This window comes from Papilio machaon, chromosome W (assembly GCF_912999745.1).
Source record: "Papilio machaon chromosome W, ilPapMach1.1, whole genome shotgun sequence".
NCBI lineage: Eukaryota > Metazoa > Arthropoda > Insecta > Lepidoptera > Papilionidae > Papilio > Papilio machaon.
Genome location: NC_060015.1, coordinates 5951950 through 5979783, shown reverse-complemented (window position 1 = coordinate 5979783; position 27834 = coordinate 5951950). Strand labels below are relative to the sequence as shown.

At 33.4% G+C, this 27834-nt stretch overlaps 3 protein-coding genes across 3 annotated transcripts; 1 reads left to right on the top strand and 2 right to left on the bottom strand.

Annotated features, from left to right (window-relative positions):
• The first annotated feature begins 398 nt into the window (after positions 1 to 398).
• On the top strand, positions 399 to 4837 carry LOC106717180 (gamma-soluble NSF attachment protein). The gene is made up of 8 exons (XM_045685864.1): positions 399 to 561; positions 1172 to 1239; positions 1549 to 1703; positions 1805 to 1960; positions 3746 to 3816; positions 3905 to 4052; positions 4262 to 4510; positions 4736 to 4837. The coding sequence occupies exons 1-8, from the start codon at positions 509 to 511 to the stop codon at positions 4808 to 4810; spliced, it is 975 nt and encodes a 324-aa protein (XP_045541820.1). The 5' UTR covers positions 399 to 508; the 3' UTR covers positions 4811 to 4837.
• A 4441-nt stretch (positions 4838 to 9278) lies between these two features.
• Positions 9279 to 10446, bottom strand: LOC106717147. Its single transcript, XM_014510872.2, has 2 exons — positions 10172 to 10446; positions 9279 to 9670 (listed from the first exon to the last, which is right to left on the bottom strand). The coding sequence occupies exons 1-2, from the start codon at positions 10302 to 10304 to the stop codon at positions 9279 to 9281; spliced, it is 525 nt and encodes a 174-aa protein (XP_014366358.1). The 5' UTR covers positions 10305 to 10446.
• Positions 10447 to 18335: 7889 nt separating this feature from the next.
• Positions 18336 to 23073, bottom strand: LOC123723002. Its single transcript, XM_045685545.1, has 4 exons — positions 22884 to 23073; positions 21020 to 21241; positions 20509 to 20634; positions 18336 to 18532 (listed from the first exon to the last, which is right to left on the bottom strand). Exons 1-4 carry the CDS (start codon positions 22933 to 22935, stop codon positions 18336 to 18338), a joined length of 597 nt encoding a protein of 198 aa, XP_045541501.1. The 5' UTR covers positions 22936 to 23073.
• Positions 23074 to 27834: the final 4761 nt, after the last annotated feature.

Genomic DNA, 27834 nt, shown 5'->3' with positions numbered 1-27834 from the left:
CGATAAGTAAAAGAACAACAGCATTTGATATATTGTCGAACCTGGATAAGGCAGAGTCCAAGGGACAGTGTTATTTCTTTCACCTATAGAGCCGGTTCTTGCTTATCCAGGTACTTACTAAGTGAAGTATCGGACACATTGTATGTTGCTTACAGTGTAAACTGATATGAACGACACAGCACAGCGGACAAAAATCCAACTATTTTTATTAACGTATTTGTATACCATTTTTTTAGTTCCTAAAATAAAAAAAATGAGTATTTTTGTGTTTAAACATTTCGCAATCATTAGTTTTGTTATAATCTGTATATATATAATCTGTATTTTTTATATTCTGACAAACAAATGACACACATCTTCCATCTTCTGACAACTTTGAATTTGAAAACGTCAAAATTGTGAAACGAAAAGTCTGGTTTGGTATTGATTTTTTGATATTCATAATACATAATCTCGCTGTTGCTGCATTCTGTTGGGAAATTGAACAGCAAACGGTATCTTCAGAAAAATGTCGGCGAAATTGAATGAAGCTCACGAACATTGCAAGGCTGCAGAAAAGTTGTAAGTATCGATACCAATTATAACTACCAATTTAAAACAAGAGTTCCAGTATGAAAGGTTCAAAGTTGCTGTGATTTTTTGATAAGTCCTCATTACCATGTATTGTAAGGAAGATGAGAAACATGTTCCCTACAATTCGTCACTCTTGCATTTTATGTTAAAACCGGCAAAGCATCTTAAATTATTCTTTTGTTGCGAATATTAATGAAAATCTGTGATTTTAACATGCTATAATATGCGATAGTATGATAATCTCCTTTCGACTCGCAAAAATTGATTTTTGCAAGGATGTTTTTTTTCTTTTTGTTGCTGGCTGTATTCATGCATGTTTGTTATATATCTACATGTTTTTAAAATTGCCACTAAATTTATTAAGCTAATAATTTTGCAAGCTATCTTGTTTTCGTGCAATTAAAAAAATAGTTATAAATATAGCCTATGCTCCTCAGTGGTAAAGTAGCTTTCTAATGATAAAGTAGTTTTTGAAATTGGTCCAGTAGTTTGGATGCTTATTTCTTAAACACAGAAATACGAATCTTTCTTCTTTGTGATATAAGTTTGTAAGTATAGATGTTATAGATGTTGGTTTGAATAATACATAATGTTTCAGTTTGAAAACTTCACTGCTACGATGGAAGCCAGATTATGATTCAGCAGCAGATGAATATAGTCAAGCAGGTAATGTTACATTTAAATCTGTCCATGCAATCCATGAAATGAGTTACAACTTATATGGTGATCCCATAAGAGATATACACCTTTTCATCTGACATGGTGATTTCATTGTATACATTTTCCACTAACATTGGTATTCCACTAGCATTAAACTTGTATTAATACATATTATCATCTTGATAATTATTTTTGAAAAAAAAAATAAGAGCACCATTTTGTGGCAGCTTGGCTGTGGAGTTTCATAGTAACAAAAATATTTGGAAATGTTTTATTTGCTTTTGTTTTAATGTACCTAAATAATATGTTTTCTAGCTCAATGCTACCGCATTGCACGTGATTTGAAGAGCTCCAAAGATTGCTATATTAAAGCTTCAGAAATGTACAAGAAAAACCATTCCTTTTTCCATGCCGGGAAAGCCCTTGAGAATGCAATTATTGTTAGTAAAGAAATTTCAACTCCGGATGAGGTATTTACTTACATTTTTTACTTAACATTAATTCATTGATTTTGTTTGATGTGAAAGTGGTTTCAAATTTACTAACTGATGAATTATTCAAAATCTTTTAGATTTTCACTTTGGCATGCGATTCTAGCAGTCTTTACCAGCAACATGGTTCGGGTGATTCTGGTGCGAATGTCCTTGACAAAGCAGCCAAGATTATAGAGGAAAATTCACCAGAGAAAGCCGTAAAGTTGTACCAACAAGCGGCTGATGTATCATCTGTAAGTATTACAACATCTATTAGGTCCTTACATATGAAATTGGCGTTTTTCGTACTGGCCACTTTAATCACGAATTTCTCCTCTTTGGTAAGGAATTCCAAATTCAAATTTGTACAGCTATAGACTCATGTATTTGTGGTTCGATGACCGTCATTCATTTGTTTTTTTTCTTCTGTTTTTTTCTGTTTGCGTCACTCATTTTACAAAATGGAAAACTTAAAATATCGCATTATTTACGAGTACGAGTTCCGCCGTGGCACTAGTGCTGCGGAAATGACTCGAAGGGTGAATGATGTCTATGGCGGTCGTGTTGCAAAAGAAAACACAGTTCGTTTTTGGTTCCAACGTTTTCGTTCTGGAAATTTCGATCTGCAGAACAAGCCCCGTGGACTGCCTGAGACTCAAGTTGATAATGAAGAGTTGAAGGCTTTTGTGGAAGCGGATCCACGTCCGAGTTAGCTGCAGGCTGCGATGTTAGTGATAAAACTGTTTTAATTCACTCTAAGCAAATTGGGAAGATTAAAAAGCTTGAAAGGTGGGTACCTCACGAATTGACTGAAGCAAACCGGCAAACGCGCGTCGACTGTTGCGTTACATTACTAAACCGGCACAATAATGAAGGTATTTTAAACCGAATCATTACCTGTGATGAAAAATGGGTTCTTTACGATAATCGGAAGCGCTCAGCGCAATGGTTGGATCCTGGCCAGCCAGCCAAATCCTGCCCCAAGCGAAAATTAACCCCAAAAAAGTTACTTGTAACCGTTTGGTGGACTAGTGCCGGTATTGTTCATTACAGTTTTCTCAAATCTGGCCAGACTATTACGGCTGATGTCTATTGTCAGCAATTGCAAACCATGATGGAAAAGCTAGCGGCTAAACAACCTAGGCTGGTCAATCGCTCCACGCCACTGCTGCTTCACGACAACGCTAGACCACACACTGCGCAACAGACGGCTACTAAATTAGAAGAGCTTCAATTGGAAAGTCTAAGACATCCTCCGTACTCCCCGGACCTTGCTCCAACAGATTACCATTTTTTTCGAAATTTGGATAACTTCTTGCAAGGGAAAAAATTCAACTCCGATGGGGCAGTCCAAATCGCCTTCAAAGATTTTATTGATTCCCGTCCGACTGGTTTTCAAAGGGATCAATGAACTACCTATGAGATGGCAAAAGTGCATAGAAAATAATGGTTCATACTTTGATTAATTAAATATATTAAAAAATATTCGACTTTTTGTTCCTCCCATACAAAACGCCAATTTCATATGTAAGGTCCTAATATATATATAAAAGAAAGTCGTGTTAGTTACACTATTTATAACTCAAGAACGGCTGAATCGATTTGACTGAAAATTGGTGGGCAGGTAGCTTAGAACCAGGAAACGGACATAGGATAATTTTTACCCCGTTATCTATCTTTTATTCCGCGCGGACGGAGTCGCGGGTAAAAGCTAGTTTATAATATTTATGTGTACACAATCAAATTTTTGTCAAATTTGCTCAAGATTTCATACTTCATACTAATAATGTAAATGCAAATGTTTAGATGGATGTATGGATGTTTGTTTGAAGGTATCTCCAGAATGGCTCAACAAATCTTGATGAAATTTGGCACAGATGTAGAACATAGACTGGAAGAACACATAGGCTACTTATTAAGTTTTTGTTAAATTAAGCGCGAATGGGGTCGTGGGCGACAGCAAGTATGGATATATACTTCAAAGTTAAGCACTGAAATGCTTTGTATAACAATTTTATTCACCTACCTTTATATTTCAGACTGAAAGCAGTCAACATCAAGGATCTGAATACATTAGTAAGTCATCAAGGATATTAGTCAAATTGCAAAGGTAATAATATATGGCATTCATTTCATATTACTTTATTATGATAGTTTTAAATATGACTTAGATTGTAAATATTTTTTTTATTCTAAAGGTACGACGAAGCAGTGGACAGTCTTCGCAGGGAGATTGGTTTCCATCAGGAGGCTGGTAACATAGGAGCTGTGGGTCGCCTCACAGTCGCCATTGTGTTGGTGCAACTGGCTAGAGGAGATGCAGTAGCTGCAGAAAAAGCTTATAAAGTAAGGAAGTTCATTAATTTTAACTTGAATACAAATAAAAAACCTTCATATCGCAGAAAAATATAAAATGTACTTCTTGTGTAGTTATACAAAGTGAGGTATGGAGGGCTTTCTATAATTCCTAATAAAATATAATTGTACCCATTTAAGTTGATGTACATTCATTATACTATTCCTTTGTCTATAATACAAATATATTATTTTACCAGGAATGGGGTAACAACTGCGAAGCACCTGAAATGCAAACTATTGAGCAGCTGCTGCAAGCTTATGACGAAGAAGACAGGGACTCGGCTAAAAGGGCCCTGGCATCTCCATTTATAAGAAGCATGGATGTAGAGTATGCTCGTTTGGCAGCCTCAATACCGCTGCCTGAAGGAATCGAGCCTCCACCTAAAGCTGCAGTCAGAGAGAATGCGGCACCATCATATGTTAGCCCCAATGCCTCATATATGCAGGTAAATGTCAAAGTTATGTATTGTTTTACCCATCTTATCCTTGGCCACACTTCCTTATCAATGTCATCAGAAAAACATAAATTTATTATGATATAAAAGAAAATTTAATATTGAAACATAGCAAGTGAACATGTATCCACTTCATATCTGCCTTAGTGTTGTGCAGTAGTTAAATGCTCCTATGGACCCTACTACCGGTGAAATTTTACTTAATGTTATTTGCAGGCAAAATCAGATGACAATAAGGCAGACTACACATATGAAGAAAAGAAAACTGACGATGAAGATGGTTTGTGTTAAATTAAATCAAAATTGTTGGGGATAAATATCACTTATATCTATCCCCCATATTTAATCTCTGTATTACAATGTTAATATTTAAAAAAATTATGCATTTATATTATAAAATGTTTCATAAAATTATCTGCTTTAGATAAATATTTGTAATACTAAATTATTTAAATTTATAATCTTAAGTATACACACTATTACTAGATTTACATAATGTATTGTTGGGTGTATATTTTGAGTAAAACATAACATTTTGTATGCCTTATATGTGTTATATATCTTAATAGTGTTCTTGTTACCCATTTATATTTAGACAAAATAAAAAATGACTTTTAGGTGACAAAGATATGTAAATGTTATTTCATGACCTTAAAAAATTATTATTATTACAAAAATAACGTTTTACTTTACTTCATATACTCGGGTCTGATCGAAGTTGCGCAGAGTATTTAAAAAATACAAGATTTTTTATTATGTTAAACTTTAAATCCAACTAATACAATATTACTCAGCTAGATATTGCTAACCACAAATTATAGAGTAGCATAAGTTCGCACGTTTTAAATTAGAATTGTCATTAACAATATATTGTATTTTATTGTTAGTATTTTGAATGCAATATTCACAAACATATCATAATAAATGATTATGATATAAAACAATGTGAACGTAATAACTGTGTGATTTCTGTGGTCTATGACTAAAATTGCTAAATTGCCTAAATGTTAAGCTAAAAATCTGTAGTGTAGGTCATTTTAATAATGTTCAATGTTATAATTACTTGGTATGTAAGTGACTATTAAGTCCGCAATAAATTTGCCTGAATATACTTAGTGGATTTTTGATATGTAATTGTGAACAAGTTGTTGCTTTATTTATATAAAAGTTTTTTAATGTTAGAAGAATAAGGTTATATAGACAATGTTTTAAATGAAGTTATTATATGTTGGATTATTATTTTTGATATTTATAAATTGCTAGAGATAGGTGATTTATGTGTTTAGTACTTGTAAAATAGTTAAGGGTAAAGAGTTAACTTATGTTTATGATATTATATGTAAATGTATGTTATGTTATAATTAAAAATTTATATATGTGTTTACTTACCGAGTTGCAATAATAAAAAATGTATGTTTAGATGACATGTACGCATTATTTAAATCACTCTTCTATGTTTTAAAATGTTTTGAAAGCTTTATGCACGTTATATAAATATGTAGATTATGTGCTGCTGCGGCTTTTATATTTCACTTATTTTGAAAGATATTCAGTGTTTTCTGTTACAATTTTGTAACACTTGTGTCACTAATATCTTTTTTTCTAGTCTTAAGTTAAACTAGATTCATTGTCAATTCAATAGTATTTAAATATTGCTTCTAAAATAAATGTGTATTAATGAAATAATTTTTCTTTTGTTCCATCCTCTTTTTTTACCTCAGTGTTTAGATTAGTTCTTGCCTTAAATATTTGCTTATTATGGATTGTGGTAGTGGACACACTGCCATCTGGAATTTTACTACAAAATGGATTCCTGTGTGATAATAACTAGTGATGCAACGGAAGTGTCTTACCGGAACCAGAAACGGAAACAGATGTCAAAAATAAATTTTAGCAGAAACGGAAACGGATGCGGAAACAGAAGTGTAAATAATAATAAAAAAAACATTTTTACAAAAATTTTTTTTTTTTGGAAAATCAGTTTGTATTCGTTTTTAATTTATTAAGGCATTGGATATCGGTATCCTTTAGCCTTCAATGTATGTATTTTTACTGTGCTTCAATAAGTTAAAATACGTGTTTTTTTTTAAATTTATTTTCAGGAAACAAAATTACACTATTTAAAAATTAATGTTCGCCAAACCACTCGTGTTGAAAAACAACAAATATATTTTTTTTATTAATACATTCACTGCTGACCACTGTTAAATACCTCCTGAAACCCATTTTGCTCTCCCTTCATTGCCGCCTTCAGAGCTACGTTAGGGATGCGATCCATACCCGGCGCCTTCTTATTCTTTATTGCGTTGTATGCGCCTACGAATTCCTCGTTCGTGATTGCAGGGACTTCGGCGGCGTTTGCGGGTATTTCGTAGTCCAGCTCTTCTTGTTGTGGGAATAATGTAGTAACAATGCTATGACACATGTGTGTATGTGTATGAAATGTTACAAGATCTTGAACCGAGAAGATAAAAGCTGGTTTTGATTAGTATCCTTCAGGTTTTACTCAATATTCTGGAATTTGATGAAAAACTTGACTTTGTCAAAATCTTGTAACATATTAGTACATAGAAATGCAATAGTGGAACAAATATCTACATATTAGTGAACTAAACCATTGCCATCCCTAGTGCTCAAAATGATGATCCCTAGTGCTCAAATGCAAAAAATGTGTTTTTTTTTAAATAATTATAATAACATTATTAATTTATCTATATGTTCAAACATTCCCAGATACTAAATAAAAATTCACCATAAAAAGTTTTGGCTCCCAGCTGTTACCTTTTTTTATTTTGTAAACAGTGAATGTGCCAAGTATCAAATACACCAAATCTAGATTAGAAAAAGATATAATTATTAGGCGTCGGTGGCTCGTGGCACTTGACTTGCAATCTGCAGGTCCTGGGTTCGAATCCCGCCATGTACCAATGTGTTTTTCGATTTAGATATGTACATTTATCCGACGTTCTTACGATGAAGGAAAACATAGTGATGCTGCCTGCACATATCTGAGAAAAAATTCAATGATATGTGTGAAGTCAACCCGCTGTGGGCCTGTGTGGTTGACTATGGCCTAATCACCCCAAATTTGGGGTAGGCTCCGAGCCCCTCAGTGGGGATGTATACTGAGCTGATGATAATAATGATGATGATATATTGCATGGTTATCACTTATTCAAAAGCACATTTAATAACTCGTAAGTATGAAATAGTCACATTTTGCCAGTTGTCAAATTTTATATGGACAACAACTAGACAGTCAACTCCAGCAAGAGAAGCTGATTGTTTCAAACAGCAGCAGAAAATATTACGCGCTTAAATTCACGAAAAAGTACGTAAACAAACAAATGCGACAAGTGCCGAAAGGCCGCGCGCGGACTGCGCGTCTCGCGCCGCGCATTTAGATCTCTCAGGTGTCGTAAAGTTCCGTTTTATCTCCGTTATAAAAGTTGCGGAAACAGAAACAGAAACGGATGTTGAAAAGGGTGCGGAACTTCCGCACTTGCGGAAACGGAAACAGACATCCGTTGCATCACTAATAATAACCACATCCACCTACATTCATAACAATTGCCACAAAGGTTGTCTCAACTGGTCTCCATAAAAATTTACAGACCTATATACCATACTACTTAATGATAAAAAGGCTGTCCGATATATTCCCTGCTTAAATTTTTAATTGAATAGAAATTAAACATATTTACAAAATGCAAACATTTAATAGTTTCTAAATTTACATGTCACTGCTTACTTATACATTCATAGAATCATTATTTAACATCAGTTAAAATAATTTAAAATACTGTTAAAAATTTCACCATGGATTTTTATTAGCACAAATTAAAGATATCAGTCAAATATTTTGATAAATTAATCACATATTTATAACATAAATATGTATATGTATTACCACTATTTACATAAAAATAGACCACATATAAGATTTTAATTTTTTGTAACAGCAACAGCCAAAATATGAGTATGTTACTGTTTAATGAACTCACAAATCTTTCTAATAACAGATCTAAATATATAATGCCGAATTAAATCTAGCTTACAAAATAGTCACAATATTTTTTATCAAATGATTACCCACACATCAGAGTTTAACTTATGAAAACATCTTAGAATAAAACAAATGTGCACTCCTGTGCTTGCAATTTGCAATTGCAACAAACTGGCTGTGGTAGGGAAAGGCGAGGGTAAAAGAGCAAGAGGACGATCGCCTATCCGTTGGTCTGACCAAGTCCAGACAATATTGGGGCTCAACATTCCGACCGCCATGAGACAAGCCGCAGACAGAGCGGTGTGGAAGCAGCTCGTCGATACATCAGTGTATGCACTTCAAGATGAGCACGACCTTCAGTAATGAAGAGCACAAAGAAGAAGAAGAAGTGGTTGCAATATTACTTATATTTTATACTGTAAAAACTTCTATACACCAATTATGACAGGCCTCACTTTATTTATTGTCACACTGACTGTGGGCTTCCGAGACCAAAATCATAGTTTAAAATATGTTGTTACCTCTGTTTTGTACAAGATAATGACATGGATGACAATATGTTTTATAAAGAGATTTTGGACTCAGAAACCCATGGTAAATATAATAAAAATCATTGCTTTTTCACATTTATGATTAAAGATAAAGATCTGTATTTAAATCAATACACTTACAAAACAATACATTAAAGTAATGTAATATTGAATAAACTACTGCTAAAAACTTCTTGATCCTAAAGTATAATACATTAATAGCTTAAGGCTTATGACTGAACATTGTATGAATGTATGGAGGAACTGCCGATGTTGATGCCATTGCAGGTTCCTTATCTTTGACATGTTTTGATTTCCTAAACTGAAATCCATTTTTGCGTAAAATTTTGCGAAGTGTTTCTCTAGAACCCTTGAAATTGATTTCTTCTTTTAGTATTTGTAACAATTTATTAATTGTTGGTACTTCTTTCTTGAATGCATAAAACTCATGAATTTTTCTCCTAATCACCTGCAAATCATATTCATCCACTTCAATTTTTCCTTTAGTCCGCACTCTTTTCTTAGGTGTTTTCCTCAAAGTTTCTGGATCAAGAAGACCCTGTTCCACTAATCTAGCTTCTTTTACAATGTTTAGTACTGTACGCTCAGAAACACCTAAAATAAAATGATAACTTTTTATCTAATACTGTCCTCATACATTGCAACCTCTTGATGAAAGCTGTAACTCTTTTCTTTGGCGGGTTGAATTGATTAAAATTATTATTTCAAGTTATATATTTGTTATAACAGTACACTATAAAAGTGCATTGATTATGGAGAGATTTTGTAGGATTCTGCACCTCACTTATTATTCTATATATATATATATATATATATATGTATGTATCTGTGCATTTAGCTTATCACCTTTTGTAATATTGTTTTTCCATAAATCAATAATTTGGCCATTGTTAAAATAGAATGAACAGGATTTAGTCTCTTTTACAATAACTGCAATTTTTGATAGTGCAATGAGGTGGAATAATGTATTATTATCTTTTACTAAATTAAATAGGGCGACATTTTTGATAAAAAAAGGAAGCTACAATTATAAGTTAAGGATATCTGTTTAAAACCTATTAAAAACAAAATATTTTTCTCATAGAAAGCGCTAACCTGTGGCAGCCGAAACTCTGACGTACACTTTACTAAGTGGAATTATTGGAGCTTGCATTCGTTTCTCTTCGTCCATGAACTCTTTAACCTTAAGGATTATTTCACGAACCTCACTAGTAATATTTTTCGGCATCTTAGATAATGGAAAACATTTATATTAAACAAAAATACAAGAACGACGCGACTATAATGGCCGATTTCGTCGCACACAAATTGTCTCTTCGCGTCGCCATCTGTCATAGATTAAATGAAATAACTTTTCTATGCTCTTTGGTTTAAAGTTTTAACAACAACGCCAGGACCTCAGATGAAGAATTATATAGATATGGCATGCGCGTTCACCCGTAAGGGACAGATAGAGAGTACTATAGACTATACCTATATATAAGTAAAAGGATTGGGGTTACCAGTTATTTGTTTTGTCCCGAAAATGAATAATTACGATATAATTTAATATATACCAATTTATATATTCCCAATTAAATTGTAATTAATAAACGTAATAAATATAAAAAACATAAACAAAAAATTTTTGTTTATGTGACTAAGATTACGTAAACAGATTTTTTTAGTAATACTTAGTCAGGTCATAAATTCTGTCACATGTTTAATATAAAATAATTGAAACAAGTTTATTCATTATGTGACCATTTATATACCAAATTGAACTTAACAAAACATAGATTCTTATGACACTAAAGTTTATTCAAAATGACATCCGTGATTTTGAATACAGGCCTTCAATCTGCTCGGCCAGTCGTCTATCGCAGCACGAACGAGGTCCATGTCAATATCGGCGGCTGCCTTAATCAAGGATGTCTTGAGTGACTCCAAAAAAAGAATTTCCCGATATTTTTTTCCCGCGTACCGCTTCAACAAAGCGCGGCATCTCTTCAGTCTTAGGTCCATTAGACGAGCATTCAAACGATGTCCTATTTTTCTTCGATATGCACGAAGCCCTAAGTCTTCATAAAAAGCTACAAAAAACATACCAATATTATAGTCATATAATTTTAAATTACTCTGTATATCATTACAGTGAACACTACATGTAAAACTACTTAATATTAAACTATTTTGATTGTAATTTCTAAGAAACAAAATTTACATGGGACAAATTAAAAAGCATACTCTTTAAAATCAACGGGATAAGAAAGTATTAAATATTTAAAAACACAGCATATACCAGAATTAAAAACTCCTTTTGAAATCTGTTGAAAATAGTATAAAAAATGTGAATTGTTTCATTTATATACATTATACATACTATAATTTATTTCCCCTAAATTCAGGGTAATTTTTACAACAAGATGGTGGTATTATTTTTACGGGTAATAACCAACCAATTTGAAAAGAAGTTTAATATGGCCGCTTGTTTCCCAGATCTACAGTATATTATTTGACACAAATGACATCTGCGTTTGGGCGCATAATGTTCGAAAAATACTATTTTATTTTAGCTAATTTTACCCGTATTTTAACATATTAGTTATTACAAAGACTGTAAAAAACAACTAGTTTGTATTTTCTTCCTTATTTTGTATGAATACATGTGAATAAGTGCGTAGTTTCAGTACTTACGATTGAAAGGTTATGTTTTTCTCTTTTCGCTGACTACGGCTTTTACAACCAACAATACAGCAGTATACCATGTTTTATACACTTGGTCTCACTAAAACTGTAATATCAAAATATTTTTGCACAATTACAGCCACTAAGTACTCACAATTTTCGAAAAATAGCACGAATGTCAAACTTTGTTAGGGACAACCTAGGTTGTTTGTAGGGGACAACCTTTGTTCCAAACAAACTCCAAAGCCTGGTACGCAGAAAGGGACAGAAGATAGTTATCCCTGTCTTTGTCACGTCACAGGAATTGGGTATAACTGTATCTCTCTCACTCACGGTATTATTATTACCGTGTCATAGACTTGGCCAGGACCTAGAAATCGCCCAGGACCGGGAAGTTTGCAAGAAGCAGAAAGTCTTCTCTTCTCTATTTTATGACGACTACGCACCGCACCGCAAAGCTTGTATTCCCATTCCCAGCAAGTGTACTGAAGTGTACGACTACTGCACGAAATTTTTTGCACGCAAACTTTATAAACTAACTTCTTTTGAAAAAAGTCTAATTTCACACCAATGCAGTGTGAGTTTTAATATTGAAGCGTGAGCTGTCATTTTCAAGAAGGATATAATGGTCCAATAATAACTTGTCAATAATGTTTTAAAATCGTTAGGTTTTTTTTTCAATTAAATTTACGTCACATTTTATTTGCAGAAGGCAGAAGCAGTTTTGCATGTTTTGGAAAGTTTACCTACCTTTCCAGATATGTACAAGAAAATCGTAAATTCGTATGGAGAATCCTATTACGACCACGCTTGTTCAATAGATTATGATAAAGATGTTTTGGATGTGGACATTCAAGAAAATAATTTTTATTGGTGGACACGCCTGAGACGTTGGTGGAGTGATTTGTTTCTACTTTCCTACAGTGATGAAAGATCTAGAAGTTATTATCGAAGTTCTCATTCTATGCGAATGGAAAGGATGAAACAATTTCGCTATCATGGGGCAAGCATTCATCCATTTAGTAAATTCAGGTATGAAACTTATTTTTTCAACAGTGGCGTGATTTGGTAAATAACTGAAAGACAGCTAAATTATTCATTGAAAGGCTTAGGTTTGAAATTATGGCATGGGTCATTGTATTTCCGTTTCCGCTCTTAATTTGTACTATTGTTGCGCCGGTCCCCTCACTCACCCATACCCGATTCGTATATGGACGGGTGGGAAACGGTGAACCTTGGAAATACATGTTGGATTGGGACCACTATCTACACCAACACTTACATGTATAATATGTTACATTTAAGAAATATCAAGAATTTTTAAGTGTACTAACGTATGAAACGTTGATACAAAATATATTAATTTGCAGGAATTTTTGGGAATGCCTTCTATTAAGTTCTGATCTATTAAGCAAAGCAATATTTCATCATAGTACTTCAATCTTATATGGAGAACTGACATGGGAAATTTATTTTATTGGAGTGATCTGTGAAGCAATTATCCTTATGGATTTATTTGTGAACATGTTGACTGGGTACATTGTTAAAGAAGATAGAAGCATTAACTTAGACGTTAAGAAGTCAACATTGAATTATTGCTCAACAAAGTTATTCCTCGCGGGCACAGCTAGTATTAAATATTATTAAAATAAAATATATACATACTAGCTGTGCCCGCGACTTCGTCCGCGTGAAATACTATTTTGGGTAGCATTTTTTTTGAGCTAATTATTTTATTTAACCAACGTGCTATGCTTTGATGTATGTAGAAGAACATAGAAAGAGGTGTGCCCGGACCGCGCCACATGTAGGTCCTGAGTCTCTGCCTACCCCTCTGGGTTACGGGTCGAGAATTATGTTGTTGTTGTTTTTTTTACTTAAACTTATAAAAAATGCCAAAAAATATTAAACTTACAAAATATTCACATAAACATCTTCCCATACAAACTTTCATTCCCTATTCCGATTTGTTACATTGCAACCTTGAGGGTAAAACTTTTACAAATTTCAAATGTCATATTTATTTATATCAAATCAGCAGCCTAAAAAATAAGTTTAAAGCTTCTAACTGTAAAAATAACGATACTTCCATACAAATTTCCACCCACACTTTCAGCCTCTTATAACCCTTTTTTCGCGTTAAAAAGTAGGATTTGTCCTTCCTCAGGCTCTAGACTAAATATTAGTAAGGGTAACATCAAAACATGTTAAGCAAAACATTCACCAAAACCTTACATATTGCCTAACAAAATTTCATCCCCTATTGTTATTTAGCACTCTTGGGGGCAAAATTTTTACAAAAATTTAATTTCCTATTTATTTATATAGAATTAGCCTTGAAAATAAGTTTCAAGCTTCCAACTGTAAAAATGACGATAATTCCATACAAACTTTCACCCCCACGTTCAACCCCTTGCAAACCCTTTTTCGCGTTAAAATGTGCCCTATGTCCTTCCTCAGGCTCTAGACTAAATATTGGTAAGGGTAATAGCAAAACATATTAAAGAAAACATTCAACAAAACCTTACATATTGCCAAATAAAATTTCATCCCCTATTGTTATTTAGCACCCTTGGGGGTAAAATTTTACAAAAATTTAATTTCATATTTATCTTTATCAAATTACCAGCCTTGAAAATAAGTTTCAACCTTCTACCTGTAAAAATGACGATAATTCCATACAAACTTTCACCCCCACTTTCAACCCCTTCAAACCCCCTTTTCGCGTTAAAATGTAGACTACGTCTTTCCTCAGGCTCTAGACTAAATATTGGTAAGGGTTACAGCAAAGCATATTAAACAAAACATTCACCAAAACCGAATATGTTGCCAAACAAAATTTCATCCCCTATTGTTATTTAGCACCCTTGGGGGTAAAATTTTTCCAAAAATTTAATTTCATATTTATCTTTATCAAATTAGCCTTGAAAATAAGTTTCAATCTTCTACCTGTAAAAATGACGATAATTCCATACAAACTTTCACGCCCACTTTCAACCCCTTACAACCCCTTTTTCGCGTTAAAACGTAGCCTATGTCCATCCTCAGGCTCTAGACTATCTGTGTACAAAATTTCATTTAAATCGGTTCAGTAGTTTTTGCGTGAAAGCGAGACAGACAGACAGACAGACAGAGTTACTTTCGCATTTATAATATTAGTAAGGATTAGCAACCTCAAAAATAAGTTTCAAGCTTCTAACTGTAAAAATGACGATACTTTCATACAAATTTCCACCCTAACTTTCAACCTCTTACAAACCCTTTTTCGCGTTGTAAAGTAGTCTTTATCCTTTCTCGGGCTCTAAACTAAATATTTGTAACGGTAACAGCAAAACATATTGAACAAAACATTCAACAAAATCTAAAATATTCCCAAACAAAATTTCATCCCTAATTGTTATTTAGCACCCTTAAGAGTAAACTTTTTTCAAATATTGAATATTAATTTCTTTATATCAAATTAGCAGCCTCAAAAATAAGTTTCAAGCTTCTAACTGTAAAAAAAGACGATACTTCCATACAATTTTCCACCCCCTCTTTCAACCCCTTACAACCCCCTTTTCGCGTTAAAATGTAGCCTACGTCTTTCCTCAGGCTCTAGACTTTTTGGCAAGGATAACAGCAAAACATATTGAACAAAACATTCACCAAAACCGAGCATATTGCCAATCAAAATTTCATCCCCTATTGTTATTTAGCACCCTTGGGGGTAAATTTTTTACAAAAATTTAATTTCATATTTATTTATATAGAATTAGCAACCTCAAAAATAAGTTTCAAGCTTCCAACTGTAAAAATGACGATAATTCCATACAAACTTTCACCCCCACGTTCAACCCCTTGCAAACCCTTTTTCGCGTTAAAATGTGCCCTATGTCCTTCCTCAGGCTCTAGACTAAATATTGGTAAGGGTTACAGCAAAGCATATTAAACAAAACATTCACCAAAACCGAATATGTTGCCAAACAAAATTTCATCACCTATTGTTATTTAGCACCCTTGGGGGTAAAAATTTTCCAAAAATTTAATTTCATATTTATCTTTATCAAATTAGCCTTGAAAATAAGTTTCAATCTTCTACCTGTAAAAATGACGATAATTCCATACAAACTTTCACCCCCACTTTCAACCCCTTTTTCGCGTTAAAACGTAGCCTATGTCCATCCTCAGGCTCTAGACTATCTGTGTACAAAACTTCATTTAAATCGGTTCAGTAGTTTTTGCGTGAAAGCGAGACAGACAGACAGAGTTACTTTCGCATTTATAATATTAGTAAGGATTACAACAAAACAAATGGAACTTACAAAATATTCATTTACTCTTATGCAAATTTTCATCCCCTATTCCCTTATTATATTGCAACATTAAGGGTAAAACTTTAAATGACCTATTTATTAATATCAAATTAGCAGCCTAAAAAAAGTTATAAGCTTCTAACTGTAAAAATGATGATACGTCCATACAAATTTCCACCCCTACTTTTACCCTCTTATAAACCCTCTTTTACGATAAAAATTAATCTTTGTCCTTTCTCAGGCTAGGCTCTAGGCTCTAGGCTCAGCTAAATATCAGTAAGTATAATAGTAAAACATATTAAACAAAACATTCATTAAAACCTCACATATTGCGAAACAAATTTTCATCCCCTATTGTTATTTAGCACCCTTACGGGTAAAATCTTTACAAAAATCGAAATTCTTACTTATTTATATCAAATTAGCAGCATTAGAAAGAAGTTTCAAGCTTCTTACTGTAAAAATGACGATACTTCCATACAAATTACCACCCCCACATTCAACCCCTTACACTCCTTTTTTCGCGTTAAAAAGTAGTCTTTTTTCTTTCTCGGGCTCTAGACTAAATGTCAGTAAGAGTAACAGCAAAACATATTAAATAAAACATTCACCTAAACCTCACATATTCCCAAACAAATGTTCATCCCCTATTGTTATTTAGCACCCTTCAGGGTAAAATTTTTACAGAAATTGAATTTCATATTTATTTATATCAAATTAGCAGCCTTAGACAGAAGTTTCATGCTTCTAACTGTAAAAATGACGATACTTCCATACAAATCACCACCCCTACTTTCAACCCCTTAAAACCCTGTTTTCGCGTTTAAAAATAGACTATGTTCTTTCTGAGGCCCTAGACTAAATATTGGTAAGGGTAACAGCAAAACATACTAAACAAAACATTCACCAAAGTCTAAAATATTTCCAAACAAAATTTCATCCCCTATAGTTATTTAGCACCCTTGAGGGTAAAATTTTTACAAAAATTTAATTTCATATTTATTTCCATCAAATTAGCAGCCTTAGAAAGAAATTTCAAGCTTCTAACTGTTAAAATGACAATACTTCCATACAAATTACCACCCCCACTTTCAACCCCTTACAACCCTGTTTTCGCGTTAAAAAGTAGCCTATGTTCTTTCTGAGGCTCTAGAATATCTGTGTATCAAATTTCATTTAAATCGGTTCAGTAGTTTTGGCGTGAAAGCGAGACAGACAGACAGACAGAGTTACTTTCGCATTTATAATATTAGTAAGGATTGAGCTGCATCACCTCCACATTTGCGTATTTGAGTGTCGTGCAAGTGCAACTCTGGTACAAATCCTACTGGTGGTTGCTTGAGACAATCCATGGTGGTCTCCAGCGTCTTCTTGAAACTATAATGGAAATATAGGATTTACAAAAGGTTTCATGTAGTACTTACAATAATTTCGTAAATGATTTTGTAACATAGTATTATGTTCAGATTGTAAAAACTTACTTCTCGACGACCCCAACATCTTATGGCCGTTAAAACTTGGATTTCAGGTGATGTACCAGAGCCTCTACGATCTAAGTTGAGATCATCACGTACCAGGTTGATTATATAAGTCGCAGTAGACTTATTGAAGCGATAACGCTTCCGAAAGTCTTCGTCGTCCAAAGAAAACGGATCACTCCTTGTTCTGTATACTTTTCTTTGACGCGTACTATTTTCTAGTTGTTCAATCACTTCAATGCTGTTTATAGCTTGCATTATTTTATAAAATCAGCAAAAATAATTTGTTTACAAAATAACATTGACAAACAATTGGTGTGTCAAATGTCAGACAGATTTTTAGTAATCAGCTGTTACGAGTTCGTCCATCTTGTATTTTATTCTTATAGTACTGTTATAGTAGGGTTCTGGCCTCCATAACTTTATGATAGGTTTATAGAACTCTTTGTCGTTATAATTAGTGATGCAACGGAAGTGTCTTACCGGAACCAGAAACGGAAACAGATGTCAAAAATAAATTTTAGCAGAAACGGAAACGGAAACGGATGCGGAAACAGAAGTGTAAATAATAATAAAAAACATATTTACAAAAAAATTTTTTTTTCGAAAGTCAGTTTGTATTCGTTTTTAATTTATTAAGGCATTGGATATCGGTGTCCTTTAGCCTTCAATGTATGTATTTTTACTGTGCTTCAATAAGTTAAAATACGTGTTTTTTTTAATTTATTTTCAGGAAACAAAATTACCCTATTTAAAAATTAATGTTCGCCAAACCACTCGTGTTGAAAAACAACATATATATTTTTTTTATTAATACATTCACTGCTGACCACTGTTAAATACCTCCTGAAACCCATTTTGCTCTCCCTTCATTGCCGCCTTCAGAGCTACGTTAGGGATGGAATCCATACCCGGCGCCTTCTTATTCTTTATTGCGTTGTATGCGCCTACGAATTCCTCGTTCGTGATTGCAGGGACTTCGGCGGCGTTTGCGGGTATTTCGTAGTCCAGCTCTTCTTGTTGTGGGAATAATGTAGTAACAATGCTATGACACATGTGTGTATGTGTGGGTGTGTATGAAATGTTACAAGATCTTGAACCGAGAAGATAAAAGCTGGTTTTGATTAGTATCCTTACATGTTTTACTCAATATTCTGGAATTTGATGAAAAACTTGACTTTGTCAAAATCTTGTAACATATTAGTACATAGAAATAAAATAGTGGAACAAATATCTACATATTAGTGAACTAAACCATTGCCATCCCTAGTGCTCAAAATGATGATCCCTAGTGCTCAAATGCAAAAAATGTGTTTTTTATTAAAATAATTATAATAACATTATTAATCTATCTATATGTTCAAACATTCCCAGATACTAAATAAAAATTCACCATAAAAAGTTTTGGCTCTCAGCTGTTACCTTTTTTATTTTGTAAACAGTGAATGTGCTAAGTATCAAATACACCAAATCTAGATTAGAAAAAGATATAATTATTAGGCGTCGGTGGCTCGTGGCACTTGACTTGCAATCTGCAGGTCCTGGGTTCGAATCCCGCCATGTACCAATGTGTTTTACGATTTAGATATGTACATTTATCCGACGTTTTTACGATGAAGGAAAACATAGTGATGCTGCCTGCACATATCTGAGAAAAATTTCAATGATATGTGTGAAGTCAACCCGCTCTGGGCCTGTGTGGTTGACTATGGCCTAATCACCCCAAATTTGGGGTAGGCTCCGAGCCCCTCAGTGGGGATGTATAGTGAGCTGATGATAATAATGATGATGATATATTGCATGGTTATCATTTATTCAAAAGCACATTTAATAACTCGTAAGTATGAAATAGTCACATTTTGCCAGTTGTCAAATTTTATATGGACAACAACTAGACAGTCAACTCCAGCAAGAGAAGCTGATTGTTTCAAACAGCAGCAGAAAATATTACGCGCTTAAATTCACGAAAAAGTACGTAAACAAACAAATGCGACAAGTGCCGAAAGGCCGCTCGCGGACTGCGCGTCTCGCGCCGCGCATTTGGATCTCTCAGGTGTCGTAAAGTTCCGTTTTATCTCCGTTATAAAAGTTGCGGAAACAGAAACAGAAACGGATGTTGAAAAGGGTGCGGAACTTCCGCACTTGCGGAAACGGAAACAGACATCCGTTGCATCACTAGTTATAATGCTGTTATGAATACAATTTTTTACCAATCTTCTTATAGCAAGCTTATAGAACACTTTAGGCGTTCTATAACTTTTTATAAATAAGACCGTTAGTCTTTAATACTTTTTTTGCTAACAGATATCTTTTATAAAATTTTTGTTTGCCTTTAAGACATTGTTGAAGCCTGAGCTGCAGCTTTTTCACTTTATTTTCATTACTTTTTTTTTTCAAGTATGTTTCTGTAAACATGAAAAAAATTACTGTAATTTAGTAAAGAATTAAGTGTTTTAATAAATAAATAATCACGTTATAATGCTACACAAGTCCAAGAAAGGAGTGATAGATGAATAGAAAATAGATGTCTGAACTAGGGTTGCCAACCATAATTTATAATAACATATTCTGCTCTATTTTGGCAAACATACTTTACAATTTTGCATAAAAATAAGGTATGTAAAAATATTATACTCCTTTAAAGTTTTTCATTATCCTTAAATACTCTTTTTAAGGATAATGAAATAATTTCTGTGTGCTGGCACACAAAAATAGTCTTCAAGAGAAGATAAATAAATTATAAATATATAAAATTTCAAAAAATACTTTCTTTTTCTTCTAAATACTTTATTTTTCCGAACTTGAAAAATGTGATACATTATTTTTCTCAAAAAATAGTTGGCAATCCTAGTCTGAATCATTAGTCAAGGATTAAATCAATAGATAATTTTTATTACACAAAATAGATAATATTTTACATATTCAAATTTAAAAATAAAAGGTTTTTTTTTCGAAATTCATTAGATATTTACTTTCTTATGAGTAAACATACCTGAAGTAAGTGGCCTGTTTATTACAGTTTTTCGGATAGGTTTCTGTCTTTCTACATAAGAAAGACACAATGTGACATTGTGAGATGTAGATGGTTGGTCTGGGAGGAACTGATCTGCACTTGATGCTGAAAAATGGAATTATAATATGATGAAAGAAATAAAATATTCAAGTAGTTAGATTTTATAGAAATCATTGAAGCAATTTTAAGTAATAAGTAATTATTTAAACGCATTTCATTTGTGGCATAATCACAATTTCTTTAATTATTTCCAAAATATTGGTAGTTTCCATGAGAAAATATTTAGATACAAATGTTTTCTAAGTCTCAAAGAGTCCCCCCACCCCTAGTTTATTGGGATTATTATACTTTCACATATTATCATATGTGAAAGTATTAAGATATATCTATCTTAATACTATCACATATGTGAGAAGAGAAGCAATAAGACAATGATGTGTCATTAGAGAAACATGATATTTAAAAATAAAACATCAATAGTTATAGTTACCTGATATTCCTTCAATAGGTAAAAGCAAGGATGGAACAGCTAATTTACAAAGTCTGTTTTTAGGATACAGAAATGCTTCCTTAAAGTGCTGTCTACAGACTCTGTAAGTTTTGTAGACAGTGGTGCTATCCAGATGAACAATATCGCTTTCAATTGTACTGACCCATTTTTGAAACCTTTCAGCATCTTTGTCAGGGTTTGGGAAGTAATGAAGAGGAACACCTTAAAGTTAAATTGAAAAGCTATATTATTATGTGATTTATAATCTAGTTTTGTAAAATGGAAAATAAAATAAATAGTACCTTGATAAATGGGTAAATGTACTAACTGTTTAAAGAATGACTTTTATTGTATTCTTTACCTTATTCATAAAATTATTGGTTGAAATATACATTATTGACGGTCGAATTGGCGATTGTAGCTTTTATGGCGAACACAATTATATCTAAGGACTTACTATCCAAAGTTTAAAGTTGCGGAGAGAGGAGTTTTTATTAAATAAAATCGTACTTAGGTTAGTTATTTTCACTACTTTTGATGTAACTTTGACAGTTTTATTTTATAAGTGGTCAAAGGTTTTTATTTTATACAGCCGTAAGTCATGTATGCTACTAAAATAAATTAAAAAAAATACTCTATTTAATTCGATTAAAGTTTTTTTTAAACCAAACATATTATTTATTTTAATTTTTATTTCGAAATGTTATCTTAAATTGATTAAAAATAATAAAAAAACATATGAAATAGGCAGAATTTGATTCCCTAACAAAAGAAATTTGCAACGTCTCCGGCGCTATGGGATGAGCAGCCCCTCCGCCCTAGCGTAACAAGGCGCGGGTGCCTATACTCGCCTCCGCAGCTGAGGCTTTTTGGTCGCCTTCGGCGACCAGCCTCAGCCGCTACGGCTCGCACAGGCCCCCGCGCCTTGCTACAGCGGGCGGGGGCTGCTCCCCCTCCGCGCCTCCGGCTTTTCATAAACACTCTAGGGGTAGGGCAGAAAGTACCACGTGGTGTCGGGGTTGACTGATTCGGTTCTGTGACTCATATCCAACCTTACAATACAAATTTACAAAGAATTTACTACCGTTAATGTGACTTACAACAATTCCTCCGAGTACGGATTTATTCGTCGTACTGATGACCCAGAAGATATTCCGGGTATCATCACCTCAGCTTCACCTGATTCTAAATCCCGAGGATTCGGAGACGCCATAACAGTAACAGACATAACATAAAAGTATGTTTAAATCTCAACTGAATAACCATAACAGATAATGCCAAAGAGTATGTAAACATTTCGCTAGTATACTATGAAATGGGTACATACTCTTTGCTACTTCGTAGTTTTGCGTTCCGTGTCTTCAAAATTATGAAATAAGTAAACAATTTAATGTCAGATTTTTATTATTTTTAATCAATTTAAGATAACATTTCGAAATAAAAATTAAAATAAATAATATGTTTGGTTTCAAAAAAACTTTAATCGAATTAAATAGAGTATTTTTTTTAATTTATTTTAGTAGCATACATGACTTACGGCTGTATAAAATAAAAACCTTTGACCACTTATAAAATAAAACTGTCAAAGTTACATCAAAAGTAGTGAAAATAACTAACCTAAGTACGATTTTATTTAATAAAAACTACTCTCTCCGCAACTTTAAACTTTGGATAGTAAGTCCTTAGATATAATTGTGTTCGCCATAAAAGCTACAATCGCCAACTCGACCGTCAATAATGTATATTTTAGCCAAATTATTTAACATTTACATATTGCAACTCACGTTATAATATAACGATAAGTTTTATGAGCGAACCGGTCTGGCCTAAGCGTATAATTATTACCACGTGTTAATGAGCTTACCGTCTTCTGATTTATTCGGGCATCCAGGAACACAGCAAACGTTCCGGGGCATAGTGAAAAATGTTTAATAGCACTACACTGAGATATAAACGGTCCAAACTCCTAACGGAGGGCCTATCTGCATGTATGTTACTAACACTTATACAAAAACACTAAACAATGGTAGGATTAACTAATTTGTGATGTTGATACGGAGCTCGACGTAATTATACGGACCTCAACGTAGTTATCAACAAAATAGATAAAATACAAGAAAATTGCGCACACGCATGTAAACACACCGGCAGAAAATTTTCTTGTGATGTTAAGTTAACGAAGAGTTGCCATTGCCAACAATGACTGCTGCCTTAAGTCTGACATCAATAATTTTTTTTTAAAGATATAATTGCATCTAATCTATAATTGCAACTAAAAAAATCGTTTTATTCATTTAAAACAATAAATTGAATTTTTAGGCACCAAAGTCGAGAAAATATTATTAATAAATATTTATGACAAATTAACCAACTATGGTTGCAAGGTAAAATGGTAACACTGTAATAAAAACCTCTATGTATCACGGATAGATGGCACTTTTAACACTAATATTTTTTTGTTCCAAGTTGCCAAGGCATGATATTGAGTGGCCTTTAAGCATGGCACGACTTGATTGGCATCAAAGTTGAGTTGCGTCTTTAACTGACTTACGAAAATTGCATATTGGAGTTTAAGCGTGGTCTTATAATTTAAGCTTTTACATATTTAAGTGACGTTTCAGTATTCGGGCATAAGTCATGTATGCTACTAAAATAAATTAAAAAAAAAAAATAACAAAAAAAAACATATGAAATAGGCAGAATTTGATTCCCTAACAAAAGAAATTTGCAACGTCTCCGGCGCTATGGGATGAGCAGCCCCTCCGTCTTTTATTTACACCACACATTTCATTTCAGTTTTACAAATACAGAAGGTAAGTAAGATAACACGGTTAATGGAAATCACAATCAAAAAAAGAAAACTTTGTTTTATAATTACGACTGCGCTGAAGATGCGTATGATTTTAAAAGTAGCAAAAAATGACCGTGACTATGTGATTTTTGAATGCACCTGAGCCGACGCAACGACAGGTAATTAACGCAAACTTCACACGAAGCGTTTCTAATGCGTCGGCTAGAGGGCGTTAGAATCGATATTTACTTATTAAATTTTTATTCATATTTCAAATAAAATATATAAAATGAAAAGTAATAATTTTATATAGTTGTAAATATAAAATTAGTAATTGTTTTTTTTTTTTATGTAAGAAATGATTGAATGAATGTGTACTTGTAGGGAATGATCTAATTAATGAATGTGTGCGGGTATCTGTGTGCGTGTGTGTCCGCCACGAGTTTAATAATAACGTCGGAAATAGGGCATGAATTTAATATTAGGTCCTTACATATGAAATTGGCGTTTTGTATGGGAGGAACAAAAAGTCGAATATTTTTTAATATAATATATTTAATTAATCAAAGTATGAACCATTATTTTCTATGCACTTTTGCCATCTCATAGGTAGTTCGTTGATCCCTTTACTAAAAAAACCAGTCGGATGGGAATCAATAAAATCTTTGAAGGCGATTTGGACTGCCCCATCAGAGTTGAATTTTTTCCCTTGCAAGAAGTTATCCAAATTTCGAAAAAAATGGTAATCTGTTGGAGCAAGGTCCGGGGAGTACGGAGGATGTCTTAGACTTTCCAATTGAAGCTCTTCTAATTTAGTAGCCGTCTGTTGCGCAGTGTGTGGTCTAGCGTTGTCGTGAAGCAGCAGTGGCGTGGAGCGATTGACCAGCCTAGGTTGTTTAACCGCTAGCTTTTCCATCATGGTTTGCAATTGCTGAAAATAGACATCAGCCGTAATAGTCTGGCCAGATTTGAGAAAACTGTAATGAACAATACCGGCACTAGTCCACCAAACGCTTACAAGTAACTTTTTTGGGGTTAATTTTCGCTTGGGGCAGGATTTGGCTGGCTGGCCAGGATCCAACCATTGCGCTGAGCGCTTCCGATTATCGTAAAGAACCCATTTTTCATCACAGGTAATGATTCGGTTTAAAAAACCTTCATTATTGTGCCGGTTTAATAATGTAACGCAACAGTCGACGCGCGTTTGCCGGTTTGCTTCAGTCAATTCGTGAGGTACCCACCTTTCAAGCTTTTTAATCTTCCCAATTTGCTTCAAGTTAATTAAAACAGTTTTATCACTAACATCGCAGCCTGCAGCTAACTAGGACGTGGTTTGCTCCGCTTCAACATTAGCCTTCAACTCTTCATTATCAACTTGAGTCTCAGGCCGTCCACGGGGCTTGTTCTGCAGATCGAAATTTCCAGAACGAAAACGTTGGAACCAAAAACAAACTGTGTTTTCTTTTGCAACACGACCGCCATACATATCGTTCACCCTTCGAGTCGTTTCCGCAGCACTAGTGCCACGGCGGAACTCGTACTCGTAAATAATGCGATATTTTAAGTTTTCCATTTTGTAAAATGAGTGACGCAAACAGAAAAAAACAGAAGAAAAAAACAAATGAATGACGGTCATCGAACCACAAATACATGAGTCTATAGCTGTACAAATTTGAATTTGGAATTCCTTACCAAAGAGGAGAAATTCGTGATTAAAGTGGCCAGTACGAAAAACGCCAATTTCATATGTAAGGACCTAATATTAGAGCAGATAGTGGCAGCGAATAAAATAAGAGGAACTTATTATAATAACTGTTTTATTGTGCACCATTACTCGTTACAAAATCACACACTACAGTCCGCCATTATTCAGAGAAGGAAGAGGAACATAGATTAAAAATATATCAAAGATTGTCAATATTGTACACATCAACACCCCCTTTCAATATTACAATCAGATAAGATTCATATCCTGACAAAAAGATCTAAACTTACTGTAACTCAACGACTTAGTCATTATATCAGCCAACTGCTTGTTAGTCTCTATATATGAAATTTCCACTAACCCTTTAGCAATCAAATCCTTAACAAAATGAAATTTTATATCAACATGTTTAGACCTCTTTGTTTCCCATGTTTTAGCCATTTTTAGCCGACTTCAAAAAGAAGGAGGTTATCAATTCGACTGTATTTTTTTTTTTTTTATGTGTGTTACCGCGAAACTCCGCCCCTGGTGGTCCGATTTTGATGAAAAATATTTTAATCGAAAGGAAGTGCTTGCAGGTGGGTCCCATTTTTTTGTTTTTTTTTTAATTGTAGACATGTTATCTTCAAAAACATATATTATCTCTTTATACTGAAATATCTCACTTAATATACTCTTTATGAAAAGACTTTCCACTAAACAACTTGATAATGCATAGTATTCAGACTCACAACTACTAAGAGCCACAACAGATTGTTTCTTAGATTGCCAACTCAAAACATTATCATTTAATTTTATAACATAACCTGAAATACTCTTTCTGTCATTTATATCAAATGCAAAATCAGAATCCACATAAGCCTTAATTTTTAGAACATCAGACTTAGATTTCACAAAATTCAAAGTAACATTAACAGTATACTTTAGATACTTTAAAACATTTTTCAACTGAGACCAATGTACATTATCATAGCAATTTTGAAAACGTCCAAAATATGACACAGCAAAACACAAATCTGGCCTTGACCCTATCATCAAATACATCAAGCTTCCGAGCAATTCTTTATAAGGTAATTTACAATTCACATTTTCATTACTCTTAGTTAAATTAAGCTTAGGCTGCATAGGAACTTTACTTGTCTTACAATCAGTCATATTAAACTTTAACAATATTTTCTGTATTAAATTAGTCTGACTCACAGTAATATTACCATTTTCACATTTTTTAATATCTAGACCCAAAAACTGAAATTCTTTTCCATTTCCCAAAACATGAATTTCCATTACTGTAGATAAATACAATTTGATATTTTCTAACTCTTCTACACTATTAGACATCATAAAGAAATCATCAACCCATATTAAAATATAAGTATTCCCTCTGAAATACAAGCATGGATCTATTTTGGATCTAACAAAATTTATTTTTAATAACTCCAGATTTATATGATCATTCCAACTTTTTGGACTTTGTTTTAAACCATACAGTGACTTTAATACTTTACAAACTTTACCATTTACATCACATTTTAAACCTCTAGGGAGTTCCATATAAACAGGTTCCTTTAAACTACTTTTTAAGAAAGCTGAGCGAACATCTAATTGTTGTATATATAATTGCCTTTCTACTGAAATTGAAAGCATAATACGGAGAGTAGTCATACGTGCAACGGGTGCAAAAACATCTTCCTCAACAACACTAGTCTGCTGATAACCACGTGCAACTAATCTTGCCTTTTTGCGAGACCTACCATCGACTAACTTCTCAGTAAAAACCCATCTTGAGTCAATAATCTCAGTATCTCTAGGTATATCTACAATTTCCCAAGTACCATTTGACTCTAAAGACTTTAACTCCTCATCAATTGCTTTACTCCACTCAGGTTCCTTAACTGCATCATCATATGTCTCGGGTACACCCAAACAAGTAGGTAGAGCCAGCATATCTAACTCAAAATCCTGTAAATATTTAGGTCTCTTTCTTATTCTAGACCTTTTATTCACTTCAAGCTCACTACTAGCTCCTGGTGTAGGCTTACAATTGTTACTTATGGAGACATCTGATGACCCAGAAGGTGACTTACTACCTTCCCCTGAACTATTTAAATCAGTACAAATTGACTTATCACTAGACACAGATCCATTGACAGGTTCCTCAATTATGTTATATTGATCATTACACATATTATCATCCTTAACATTTTTATTCCAAAACTCATCAAATATAACATTCCTCGCTGTCTCTACCTTTCGGTCCTCAGAATTCCATAATCGGTAGCCATTATCGCAATACCCTATCATAAACAATTTCTTGGTTCT